This window comes from Macrobrachium rosenbergii, chromosome 49 (assembly GCF_040412425.1).
Source record: "Macrobrachium rosenbergii isolate ZJJX-2024 chromosome 49, ASM4041242v1, whole genome shotgun sequence".
Lineage (NCBI taxonomy): Eukaryota > Metazoa > Arthropoda > Malacostraca > Decapoda > Palaemonidae > Macrobrachium > Macrobrachium rosenbergii.
Window position 1 is genome coordinate 32,203,606 of NC_089789.1, and position 15,000 is coordinate 32,218,605.

Genomic DNA, 15,000 nt, shown 5'->3' on the forward strand with positions numbered 1-15,000 from the left:
AATGAGTGAAAAAGGGCCCAGAATTTAATAACAACTGAGGGTGAATCTGACTTATTTATAATTAAATGCATAAAGTTGTTATTTCAGTAAAGTTTTGACTCCATAAATTTTTACATAATTCATGATAATTCTGACGTGAAAAAAAAATTACATTAAAAATACACAATGAAAACCAAACTGATAAACGGTAAAAGAGAGAAATACTGATATTGTACAAATTATTAATTGTTCAAGAGCTGGTGTGAAACGATGACAAACGAAAAAAGCAAGTAATATTGTGTTAAACTTTGTCCGATTAAATATGAATTTCCGTATACAAGTCTTTTGGCAACACTAAATATATATATATATATATATATATATATATATATATATATATATATATATATATATATATATATATATATATATATATATATATATATATATTATATATATATATATATATATATATATATATATATATATATATATATATATATATATATATATATATATATATATACATACATACATACATACATACATACATACATACATACATACATACATAAAACCATATATGTAAATAAACATATATATATATATATATATATATATATATATATATATATATATATATATATATGTATATATATATATATATTATATATAAAAGAGAAATGGCTTTATTTTAGTGAAAATATTCTACCAGGCAACCGGCCATTCTCATTAAAACTCGAAAGTGGAAAAAAAAAGGTGTGAAATTAAACGCCAGAGTTAACAAAGGATACGAATCAAACCCAAGCGAAAAATATACAAATGGTGTCAAGGTTTCGGTTAAATTAATACAGGACAAAGGAAAAAAAATGGGGTGCAAAATCTCACTCAACCTTGAAATATAAATGAATCAAAACTGAGTTCAAAGGAGGATACGAACACAATATTTTCAATGGGGATAAATGGTTGTCGTTACAGAATTGAAATTAACCAGCAGGATAAATGGGAAAATGAAACACCAGTCGTGTTGCTGAAGATTGAATGAGGGAACGTCAACCCAGAAAACCTAGTTGATGTCAACCCAGAAAATCTAGTTGATGTCAACCCAGAAAATCTAGTTGATGTCAACCCAGAAAATCTAGTTGATGTCAACCCAGAAAATCTAGTTGATGTCAACCCAGAAAATCTAGTTGATGTTAACCCAGAAAATCTAGTTGATGTCAACCCAGAAAATCTAGTTGATGTCAACCCAGAAAATCTAGTTGATGTGATGAATGACGTCACAGATGTAAATAAGCACTAAATCAGATCAACTGATAGAGGCGATAGCGCCAACTTACGAATAAAAAGAAAACACTTAAACGAAACATTTATCTAGAATGAATGAACGGATGACGCCACACAAGATAATAAATAAATGCGAATGTAAAAAAGACTCTGCAAGATGCAATAATGCCAGATTACGTATAACTGAAGAACTACAATAAGGTTACCCTTAACTTGAATAAATGAATGAATGAATGAATTAATGACGTCACAGAAAGTGATTAAACCAATAGGTATGAAGGACTGACATGAAAGAAACTAAAAGCCGAGCTAATTTTAAAAAATGAAGAACTACAATAAGGCTACCATCAGCTGGATTAAGTGAATGAATGAATGAGAGTATGACGTTGCGGGAAAGAATGAGAGATGAAAGAGTGACACTAAAGAAACTATAAGACGAACCAACTTGAATCATGCCACATTACGAATAAATGAAGAACGCTATCGCGTTACTATCAGCTGGAATGAATGAATGAACGAATGAGAGAATGAATGATTGAATGAGTGAAAGAAAGACTCTTTGAGACGTGGCCCTTGCCTCTGTGAATGAATGACTAAATGAATGAAAGACTGAAATGAGAGACACTTTCAGACGTGGCTCTTACCTCAGTGAATAAATGAAAGACTGAAATGAAAGACATTTTGAGACGTGGCTCTTACCTCAATGAATGAATGAATGAATGAAAGCCTGAAATGAAAGACACTTTGAGATGTGGCCCTTACCTCAATGAATGAATGAATGAAAGACTGAAACGAAAGACACCTTGAGACGTGGCCCTCTCAGTGAATGAATGAATGAAAGCTTGAAGTGCAGGACACGCTGAGACGTGACCCTTACCTCAATGAATAAATGAATGAATGAATGAATGAAAGACACTTTGAGACGTGACCCTTACTTCAATGAATGAATGAATGGATGAAAGTCTGAAATGAAAGAAACTTTGAGACGTGGTCCTTACCTCAATGAATGAATGAAAGACTGAAATGACAGACACTTTGAGACGTGGCCCTTACCTCAATGAATGAATGAATGGATGAAAGACTGAAATGTAAGACACTTTGAGATGTGGCCCTTAGCTCAGTGAGTGAAACGAAATGAAAGACTTTGAGACGTGACCCATACCTCAATGAGTGAATGAAAGACTGAAATGAAAGACGCTTTGAGACGTGACCCATACCTCAATGAATGAATAAGTGAATGGAAGACCGAAATGAAAGACACTTACTTGGTGGTCCTTACCTCAGTGAATGAATGAAAGACTGAAATGGAAGACGCTTTGAGACGTGGCTCTTAGCTCAGTGAGTGAAAGACGAAATGAAGGACACTTTGAGACGTGGCCCTTGCCTCTGTGAATGAATGAATAAATGAATGGAAGGCGAAATAAAAGACACATTGAGACGTGGTCCTTACCTCAATGAATGAATGAATGAATGAAAGCCTGAAATGAAAGACACTTTGAGATGTGGCCCTTACCTCAATGAATGAATGAATGGATGAAAGACTGAAATGAAAGACACTTTGAGATGTGGGCCTTAGCTCAGTCAGTGAAAGACGAAATGAAAGACACTTTGAGACGTGACCCATACCTCAATGAATGAATGAGTGAATGAAAGACTGAAATGAAAAACACTTTGAGACGTGGTCCTTACCTCAATGAATGAATGAGTGAACGAAAGACTGAAATGAAAGACACTTTGAGACGTGGCCCTCCCTCTCAGTGAATGAATGAAGGACTGAAATGAAAGACACTTTGAGACACTTCCCGTACCTCAATGAATGATTGAATGAATGAAAGCCTGAAATGAGAGAAACCATAAGACCTTCCCTGACCTCATGGGCGTAGCTCTCGCGGGACTTCTCAGAGATAGACGACAGGGTCTCGCCCGTGACAGTGCCAGTGTAGGACGACGGGGCATACATCTCGATGGTGGTGCTCTTGCTGGAGCCCTTGTCTGACGAGGCTGTGGTCGTCCAGAAGAGGCAGAGAGAGAGAGAGAGGGGGAAAAAAAAGAAACGAATTAGGATGTAGTATTATCAACTCGTATTTATTTAAGAATGAATTATAAAAAAAATATTTCGTTTTAGGAGGCTGTGGGCATTAGTAAAAAGAAACGAGTTAGGGTTTAGTGTTATCAGCTCGTATTTATTAACTTATATTTAATTATAAATGAACGTTATAAGTAACTTCGTGTCAAGAGGCTGTAATTATCAGGAAAAAAAACAAGAAAAAAATTAGGATTTAGTATTATTAACTCTTATTTGAGACTGAGATTGAATAGTAAAAAAAAATTCGTTTTAAGATGCTACGGACATCGGGGAAAAAACGAATTATGATTTAGTATCATTTACTCGTACTTATCTGAGAACGAACAATAAAAAAAATCACTTTAAGTGCCTGTGGTAATCGGGAAAAGAAAAATAAAAAATAATATTTTAGGATTCAATATCATTAACTCGTATTCAATTGAGAATGAACAATAAAAAAAATATTTCTTTATAGCAGCCTGTGGACATCGGTAAAAGAAACCTTTGTTTTACATTCCATGGCTTGGAAAAGGAATTAGATTTCACGAAATTATCCGCGGGGAATGAACGACTTTGTTTCACGTTTCGTGTCATGTGAAAAAAAAATTGAGATTTCATGAACTGACTTTATTCATTTGCTTCATGTTCCTGTCATGAAATAAATCACAGGAAAATTATTCTGTTAGCTTTATGGTCCACATCACGTGGGGAAAGATTTGACAGAGTAACTGGGTGCGTGACACCATTTCAGAGATCAAGGGAATATTACTGTTTATTCGAGTGGCCGTTTATTAAAAAATTTACCTCATATGGAAAGAAAATGTGCTCAAATAACGACAAGGACATCCTTTTATTTTGCAATAAAAAGATTTTGGTTGAATTCGTTTGTTATTACTATTTTGTTGTTTTGCTTCATATAATTACTCACGTACAATTGTGAATTCATGACAAATATCTATGTATCTATCTACATATATCTATCTGTATATGTATATGTATATATATATATATATATATATATATATATATATATATATATATATATATATATATGTATGTATACATACATACATACATACATTTCCTATTTGTCTTTCTCATCTAAACAAGGAATACGTTTGAATGCGCACGTTGCCTGTTTCACAAATATATACAAATGCATACACATGAATGTATATGCTAATGCGTGTTGCACTGCTAGAATCTAAAACGTCAGCTGGGCGATCAGCTTAACATTCCTGCACTTGCTGTTTGCAAGAACGGTAATGTTATGGCTGCCATGATCATGAAAATTCTTATATTACTGCGAGTGAAATAAGCATGGAGAAAATACAAGCCATAAGGGAAAATATACACGCTTGTCAAAAAATATACATCTGCCTAATTGCAAGCAAAAAATGTACAGTGAGACCTTAGGAAAATCACTTAAGAATATTTCTGTGGAATCTACACTACATATACATAAAAAAATACATGAAGCATACGAAGCAAAGATTACAAATACGTTTAAAAACACACGAAATCACAAACCAGTGTAACAGTCTACAAAGTACGAAACAGAATAACAAGGAAACACCAAATATTATACATAAAGAATCGAATTAATGATAATGACTAAATACCGTACAAAATTAATTTAGAAAGATTAGAAAACACCTGGTGATGTACATAAAGCAATTCGTTGCTCAGAGAAGTAAGGTTAAATACTGCTCAATGGTTTTACATATCAGTAATAAGGAAATAGGCAATAATGTACACAGAGGAGGGGAAATAATGGCAGAAAATATTGTATGCATAATGCAAAAAATAATAAGAGGCTTTTAGCGTAAGAGAAACGGAAAAAATATGAGAATGTAACATATTGCTCATGGCAGTAATTGTTAAACCAGGTAGACATACAGCTTTACAAAACAGTAAGTAATTAATATTTCACCTGAAAGGGGCAGACGAAACACGGTCTGTTATTGTTTGAAACGACGCAGTGCGAACCAGGGGACCCACTAGCCTTGTTAAATAAGCAAGCTTAAAATCATAAAATGCCTGATACAGTACATAATGAGACCGAAAAATCAGCAAAACGCAATTTGATCTTCAACTCGGCTAATCATGATGAACGTTTTAGTAGTTAAGCATTTAATTGCTTTAGCAGTTAATGCACTCTGGCTTATCTTTATTTTTTTCTGTCCTTTTTGCATTCAGCAACAACAATATTACCTCAGTAGAGCTTGACTTTTTTTTTTTTTTTTTTTTGTAGTTGAGAACAAGGAAAACAGTGGCCATAAATCATAGCGTTTAATGATTTCCTTGAATCGTGCCCCGAAGTTCACTTGATTGCCATCACCAATGGAAGCAACTGATCATTTCAAGTTAATTAGAAATCCCAAACTCATTACAGCCATTTCTCGTTCAGAAAAATGTGCCCACGTTAGCGAAAAACAATTATCATTAAAAACAGAGTCTGGGAATAATAATATTCAACCGAATGCACAAAACTGAGCAAAAACGACAGAATCAACGAGTGAATGGGAGAGATAAAGGAATTGGAAATGGCAGAGAGGAAGAGACATATTTGTCCGCGTCGAAACTTTTTGTTTTTTTCGAAAAGCAAAAATAAATAATACTAATAAAATAGATATTGCATGTGCTATACATAGCCATAACAAAGCAATAGAATTCTTGAACGGCCATTATCTTAAGCAAACTCTTACCATTATTCCTCTGGAATGGCCAGCCATAATGAACGTTTATGAGACATATACTACACTGCGCGTTTTCCTGCGAGGGAGTCTTAACGCTCATCGTTAAGCAAGACTAGGAAGGGAGGAAGGAAGGAAGAGAGGAATGAAAGAAGGAATGAAGGAAGGAAGGCAGGCTATACCAGGCCATGTTACAGCATCGCCAGAACTGGAAGCGAGTCAAAGAGAGAGAGGAAAAAGGGTCGTGGGTGCCATCACCGGAATTCCATAAAGGGTCAAAATCGCCCCCTTCCCGTCACCTCTTCCACACGTTAGCACAACGGGAGCTCCCGAAGCGCGCAGGAGACTGAAACTGTTCCTGTCGCTTCCGGGTCGCTCTTCAGTCTTACCGTGGCTGCCCTTTCGGCGACGCCGTCGGCGTAGCACGCACGCCACGAGGATCACGTTCACGACCACCAACAGCCCTCCTACAGTTGACACAGAGAGCGTGACCACCCTTGGGAGGTCGGCCTTTTCTGCTAGGACTCGGGAGATGGCGCGTTCGACCTCGGTCAGGGGCGGAGAACCTAAACATACACAGACATGCGACCTCAGGAGGGCGGAGACTATTGGGAAAAGAGGAGGACGACGAGGAAGAGGAAGGCCTCTTTTTCTTCTTCTTCCTCTTCCTCGCCCCCTCCTTCGGACTGTTCGCTTGGGACCCACCTGTCAGGCGTTTGCGCGCCCGCCTCTTGATGAAGCAAGCCACAAGAGCCACGTTGAGGACCAGGAGGGCCGCGCCGACCAGAGTGATGATGATGACTATTAGGCCGGAGACGCGCGTCCCCGGAGTCGTTGATCCGGTGGGGGGCGTTTCCGTCGGGGGCGCCGTACCTGGAGGAGGGTTGTTACTATTACTAATACTACACCACCACCAACAGCTGCATTACCTGGGCTACATTCAGTGCTGTAGTTTTAGCCGTCACCAACAAAAAGCCCCACTAGAATGGATGCTGTAATAGACTATGAAAGCAATTTCAGATCTGAGGAACTGTTTGCGTTAGGACAACCTTCGATTATCATTTCCCAAGCAAGCAAATAAAAGCAAATTGTAATGAACATTAGGAAAATAAACAGATATGAATTAAAGAAGAGGCGTAATTTCTGAACAATAGAGCATTAGAGTAACTCCGAAAGAATACCAGAAAAAAAACAAATAAGGATTACTCGTATAATAAATGCCACAGTATTTGATAAACATGCAAAGAGCAAGCACGGAAAGCAGTCAGGAAGCAACCATACAATTTAGGCAGCCAACTCTAAGGATACGGTATACCAACTTCGCGCATTCAGTTCAGAAAGGCAAGTGTTATTGTGAAGCATTTCATGACAACTGTTATTGCAGTTATTGAAGAGAATCACGATAATATTTTTGTTATGTACGAAGATGTGTTTGTTCTGATAACCCGAATAATCTAACTTTTTCCCCCCCTTTTCAAATATGTTGTTCGGTTCAATATATACCATGTGAATGTCATTAATGAAAATGAAAAGTGAAAACTGTAACGTTTTTTGTTGTGTTATAACAAAAGGAGGTATTTTGATAGGAAAGTTACCTGAAAATATCAGAATGTACCTAATTTCTTATGTTATTCACAAGCCTTTCATTAGTATTGTAATTAATAATAATAATAATAATAATAATAATAATAATAATAATAATAATAATAATTATTATTATTATTATTATTATTATTATTATTATTATTATTATTATTATTATTAGCGTGAGACGACCCTATCGGGGATATGATAACGAAAAATGAATTATCACTTGTCGCTAAATGCTCTCTCGTAGATCCAGAGAGACAACGAGTCAGGGGGCATTGCCTTTCTCTTCTTCTTCTTCTTCTTCTTCTTCTTCTTCTTCTTCTTCTTCTTCTTCTTCTTCTTCTTCTTCTTCTTCTTCTGTCATGCAGAGTAAACAATAGACCGCATTTATCTTGTCAACGGAACAATATAGGGATATTTACGTAGCTACCCGTCATGCAAGGGTTAACAAAGGACCGGGAATGCATCCTTCTATTCAGGAGATCATTTCGCTTGCCTGCGTCCCAGTGTGCGCCGAGTTTGCATGAGTGTAATTTGAATATGTATATATATATTATATATATATATATATATATATATATATATATATATATATATATATATATATATATATATATATATATATATGTATATAATAAGTTTGTATAATATATATATATATATATATATATATATATATATATATATATATATATATATATATATATATATATATATATATATATATAATATGTATATATAAAAGTTTGTATATATATATATATATATATATATATATATTTATATATATATATATTTATATATATATATATATATATATATATATATATATATATGTATATATATTTGTGTGTGTGTGCGTATGTGGTTGTGTATTCGCTTGGGCTCAAATGACGCGATTATCTGCAGCCACATTACGCGTGTATGTTACTGGCACTGATAAATCTTGATTAATCAAGAAGACGACATGCATAATAATAATAAGGCGCCATAGATGTCTCTGCTTTATCGAGTTCGAGAACGAAGATTAACGAAACCGTATTAGGACACTAATGCGTTGATCGGTTTCTTTATCTGTTTTATTTTCCTTATGAGAAAAAGTACGTTATGTCATCAATCTGAAGAATATTTCAATTGGGAGAATATTTCAAAAGGACTTGAATATTAAATCAAGTGGGGCTCTGTTCAGCTAAAGAGTACGTGTGTTTGTATGTATGTGTGTGCATGTGTGTGTTTTGTGTATGTTACGTGATCTCGGGGCTCTCTATTCAGGTAGAGAGTATGTGAGTATTTGTGCGTGTTTGTGTGCAGAGAGAGAGAGAGAGAGAGAGAGAGAGAGAGAGAGAGAGAGAGAGAGAGAATATTTTGTGTTTAATTGATCTCCTGACTTATATAAGTCAGTAAAAGCCAGTGGTTGGTATATACTGTATACGAATACAATGGTTAAGAATAAAAAAAAATGGAACTCTACAAATTTAAATCATATTCTATTCCAGAGTATTTGGAGATATCGGAAATTGGTACGGGACCCAGAGGAAAGGCATTTGCATTGGATTGCAAATAAGCGATTTTCTCCTTTAAATAATTCCTGTAACCGATCAATAGTTTTCAAGGCTGGCTGAGAGAACACTAACTTGATTACTCTTCATTCAAGTTTACCCATCATCAAATTTCCAGCGATAAATGAAGAAGAAATTACCGTTCAAACATTCAAATGTGACTTGTAGGGATCGAGACATTAGCTTCTAAAACGGTCTCGAGCATAAAGGCAATATCAGAGACGCGAAATTGGAAGGGAAGGAGGGGAGGGGGTGGAGGAAGCAGGAGGTGGTGTGGCGGTGATGGGGGTGGGTGGGAGTAGGAATGTCTAGGGCTCGAGAAAACCAGGCTCAAGTAAGGTCGTAAATTCCATTCTCAAATCCCATAAAGGGAGCCTTAAAAACACATCAGCATGGGCCGTTCTTCAGAGAAATCACCCGAGCCGAGGATCAGGGAGGGCTTTAATAGAATTGGAAGCTTTGAACGATCTTAACTCTGGATTTATTCACACTTGTGGATTTGATGAATTCACGGGAATCAATAGGGCCATTCACCTTGGCGCGTGTTGTTGCCCTGCCTCCTTTGAGTGGCTTATTTGCTCAACTCTTGCCGTGGAAGAGTCAAATGATCACGCTGGAAGGGGTGGCATAAAAGCTCTGCGTATTTTCTGACGGTGGTGTTGAAAGAACACGTATAAAGTAGCAAGTGGAAGCTGCGCTGGGTTTTGCTGACGTTGCAGAAAAAGCAAAGGAATAAAATTCTGGTTTTTCCTCAGAAAAGGAATAAATTTCGGGTTTTTTCCCTCAGAACTTTTTTTCCTTGGGGTTTCAAATGATCATGCAAATACAAATGAGTATGTACTGAATATGTGAAATTATCACGAACTAAAGGCACAACTAAAATCATGATGATGTTTTAATTTTCATGCACAAACCGACAAATAAAAATCTCACAACAAAAGTAGACATAAAACCATATCAATGGCAAAGAATCATGCACAGTCAAGGAAATAAAAGAAATGGTAATGTCAAATTATCATGAACACACGAACCAAATCAATAAGAAAACAATGTTAAGACATAAAATTTACCAAAAAAGAAAGGAACTAAGTCATATTGATGACAAACTAACATGCGAAGGCAAAAAAAAAAAAGTAATGTTGATTTCAAAGGATAATATACAAAAGAGGAAATAAAAGCAAATAAAAGCCGAGTTGTTAGTGGAGTCATCAGTGGAAAAAAAATACACATACATATATTCTCACGTCCTACAGAGATAAAAAAGCTGTGAAATATCAATTGCACTCGAACACTTTCATGTTTGTGAAATTGTTCACAGACCAATGAAACAATCGGGTCCTTAGATTACTGGCATCAGAGTAATAGGTTAACTCTATTGGCTCAAAAAGCGTATTGTAATAAAAACAATGCGGGAATTAAAATCCGTTCCACTCGTCTCTCTCTCTCTCTCTCTCTCTCTCTCTCTCTCTCTCTCTCTCTCTCTCTCTCTCTCACATAAAAACGCAAAACTTTGCAAATATTTGCACTCGTACATAACCGCTTGTGTAACTACAGAAGTAAAGAAGAATAATAGTTAGAATTATTTGACGTAAATTTAGTTTTGGAGCCGCACTTACTTCAAAAACTAGAGAAAAGCGTTTATATAAAGAAGAGAATGAACTTAGACAGTATTTTAAGGCGCCTAAACTGCCACGGAGTACGTTGAAAGGCCAATACCACGATTTAGTGTCTCTAACCATCATTCGAAAAGGAAAAATTCTACATTGACATTACCATGGTCAGGATCACACATTTACTTATAGTTTCCTTTATAAAATTGTCCTTATCTATATAATCTCAATCATGTTCATTATCCTTTACACGAATTATATATCCTAGACAGAACTCAACTTATGCTTTCTGTTTTAATGCTGTAAAACTGTTTATTAAGAACACCGCTTACTGAATGTAAAACTGACTTTCAAGAATACCGCTTACTGAATGTGAAATTTATTATAAAAAAATTCCGCTTACTGAATGTGAAATTTATTCTAAAAAATTCCGCTTACTGGGTGTGAAATTTATTATCAAGAAATGCCGCATACTGAATGTGAAATTTATTATCAAGAATACCGCCTACTGAATATGAAATTTATAATTTATTGACTATCAAGAATACCGCTTACTGAATGGAAAAAGTGATTATCAGGAATGTCGCTTACTGAATACAAAACTGATTATCAAGAGTGTCGCTTACTGAATGTAAAACTGATTATGAAGAATACCGCGTACTGTATAGAAGCTTCCAAACTGATCAGTAATTACGAAATATATCATACGATTCACATATGCATGCTATGTCTTCGTATTCAATCATGTCATTAACTAGAAGAAAAATAAGAAAGGAATGCACTATATATCCTGACTACCAAACCGAGACCATTCTTCAGAATGCAGATCTATATTTATATGAATCCTTTTCGCGTGACTACCGAATATTTCGGTGTAAGTACCAAGCGCTTTATTTCCGTCCGGTATCAGAGAGTGCATACTAAGCTCGAAACCTCAAGGATGTATAAACATCACGTCCACGCAAGTGCATGCATGCGCATAAATATGCATGCAATAAATTAAGGTTACATTGGCAGGCACTGAAAGGCAGAGATGCATGCTATGTATAAGCTCTGAAAGCGCGCAAATGAAAACAACAAGAGAAAAGCCATAGATAAATAATATATAATGCGTGAGGTTTATAATAATGAAACCAGAAAAAAATATGTAAACGGCAACACATATAACAATGAAATAATGAAACCAATCACAATAATAAATATGCCCAAACTTATGAAAATAAATCATATTTTGGAATAAATATTTAATGATGTATCACAACCTAGAAACAAAAACAATACAAAAACACAGAGAAAGAAACCTACAGAAAGGCGCAACTGAAAATAAATATTATGTTGAAAAATGTAATAACGCTTAACAATTAGATAGTAAAGAGGGTAACAATAAATAAATCGTAAAAAAACTGATAACAGAGTACAAATAATAACAAGGTAATGCTATGAAGAACGCAGGAGTGATGAGATTATATATATATATATATATATATATATATATATATATATATATATATATATATATATATATATATATATATATATATATATATATATATAATAATAATAATAATAATAATAATAATAATAATAATAATAATAATAATAATAATAACAAGGCAAAGTGCAGAAAATGGACCCTTAACTTGAATTGACTGAGAAAAGAATAAAAATGAAATATATTGTAGTTCAATTACGTTGCAGTGCAACACTGGGAAAAATAGGAAAATAATTTATATATAATAACAGCACAATACAAAAATAAAAAAAATTAAACAAAATAGCATATATATATATATGTGTGTATATATATATATATATATATATATATATATATATATATATATATATATATATATATATATATATATAAAAAATATATCTACACAAAAATAAAGGAAAACAAATCAATGCAAAACTGAAAAACAAGAACCGAAACACAAGAGACGAATCACTTACTCTCCGTGGTAGCCTGAACCTCGTCCTTCGTATACTCCGACTCGCCCTTGGAGTTGTATGCGAGGACGCTGAACGAGTAAGTGGTGCCCAAGGTGAGTCCGTATACCGTGAAGATCGTGACGTTCTCGGGATATGCATCGGCATACTGCTTCGGGAGCCGGAGGGGGAAATGGATGAGGTTCGTGAGAAACACGATATTGTTTTGCTTATACAAATAAGCCGAGAATAGTTTGCTTCGCGGTGGAACAAAAATGTGCTTAAAATAATAGAAATACTTCAGATGGTTGCTTTCCTGAAATATTTCAAATGCTTGGGAAACATGATATTGTTTTGCTTATGCAAATAAGATGAGAATAGGTTATTCCGTGGGAAAGAGGTATGTGCATAAAATATGTGAAATACTTAGGAAACACGATATTGTTTTGCCTATAAAAATCAGATGTGAATAGCTTGCTTCGTGGGGGAAGAATATTTGTGCATACAATATATCAGTTACTTGGGAAATATAATTTTGCTTTGCTTCTACAAGCAGGGTGTGAATTGCTTGCTTCGTGGGTAAACAAAATGTGTATAAGCAGCAGATGAATTGCTTTAGTGAAATATGTCAAGTATTCGGGAAATAAGATTTTGTTTGCGTATACAAATACGAGGTTTGTAGTTTGTTTCGTGGGAACACAAAAATTGCGCATATGTACCAACAGTAGGTGGGTTGCTTTAATAAAATACATCCAATATCTAGGAAATATGATTTTGTTTGCATGTATAAATAAGATATGAATAGATTGCTTCATTGGGAAACAAAAATTGCATAAAATAGTAGATGGGTTCCTTTAATGAAATATATCAAATGCTTAGGAAATATGATTTTGTTTGTATATATAAATGAGATGTGAATAGTTTGCTTCGTGGGGAATTGCATGTTCAAATAAGCTGATAATATTTTGTTTGTTCAGAAAACAAAAATGTGCAAGTGCACAAGTAGTAGATGGGTCGCTTTAAAAAGCACACCAAATATTTGGGAACACGATATTGTTTTATTCATACAAATAAGACGTGAATAGTTTGCTTCGTGGGAAAACAAAAAATGTGGATATGCACTCACAAGTAGTAGATGAGTTGCTTTGATAAAATACATCAAATACTTGGGAAATATGATTTTTTTTTGCATATATATAAATAAGACGTGAATTTTTGTTCCTTGAGAAAAAAATGTGCCTACACACAAGTGACGTATGGGTCTTCTATTGAACAACATAAAATAAATCAGAAATACACTTTTGCTTGCATATCCAACTAAGCTGTAAAGATTTTACCTGTCAGTAAAAAAAAAAATGAATTTACACAAGTAAGGACAAAAACCGTGATAAGTTATTTTGCTTCGCCATAAAGATAATTTTGTTTATATTCAAGAAATAGGTTCTCTGTTGCAACGAAAAGCATTTAGAAATAATTGATAGATATTGTTCCTTGTTGGACCAGTTATTATCATAATCACAAATAAATTCGTGAGAAAAAAGTTTTGTTGTTATTCGTAAAAGAAAAGCAGTTTTCTGAAAGGATAAATGTATATGTGGTAAAGCAATAATTTGTGTGCAATGCATATGCAAGAAGTATGTTATTTTATTTAGGATGTTGTTTTCTAGATTAGTCTGAATGGATTCACATATTAAACTTACAAAATATAGATATTCATACTCAAAACCAAAAACACGTATGTATGTATTTAAATTTTAATTACACTCCATTTCCTTTCGCAGAAAAGTCAAGCACAGATGACTCTGTTCTACGAAAGTCTGAATGGGGAAGCGTTCATTTGCTTCCAATACAAGTAAGTTTACATTCACTTCTTAATTACAGAAAAGAACAAAAATCTTCTGAAAGGAAACTAATCATTTATCTCATTAGCCATTTAAACTTTAAACTGACAGTTTCTCTCAGAGAGGAACACAGACAGTGGGCACCCCTTAGAAGCCACCACTCTTATCCACCGGATCTATTTAGGTGTTCGAATGCCCAGTAAGCCTTACTAGTTGAGAGAATACGTAAGCTCCTTCCAAGTTTGGAATCCGAGGTAATCTTTAAATTTAGTTTTCAAGAAAGTTTAGTAAGTAAATCTACGGTCGAGTAACGTACACTTTGACAATCTCCGAGATTTACATCGGCACTGATCAATTCCTTTCTCGCCCATAAAATTTCACTGCATTTCGTTAATTTTTATATTTAGTGTGACACAAAGATAGAGAGCGTGGTTGCATACCGTG

At 34.5% G+C, this 15,000-nt stretch overlaps 1 protein-coding gene across 2 annotated transcripts in view; it reads right to left on the bottom strand.

Annotated features, from left to right (window-relative positions):
• The window catches only part of LOC136832246 (nephrin-like), a 119,642-nt gene that overhangs the window by 1,825 nt on the left and 102,817 nt on the right, over nucleotides 1–15,000 (bottom strand). Inside the window, exons 18-20 of one of the 2 annotated variants that reach the window (XM_067093111.1) lie at nucleotides 12,740–12,884; nucleotides 6,733–6,900; nucleotides 3,137–3,267 (exon numbers count right to left, since the gene is read on the bottom strand). In XM_067093111.1, the coding sequence (XP_066949212.1) occupies nucleotides 3,137–3,267; nucleotides 6,733–6,900; nucleotides 12,740–12,884 (444 nt within the window). Of the gene's footprint in view, nucleotides 1–3,136; nucleotides 3,268–6,416; nucleotides 6,594–6,732; nucleotides 6,901–12,739; nucleotides 12,885–15,000 lie in introns of both variants that reach the window. The other variant, XM_067093110.1, reaches the window with a different exon arrangement.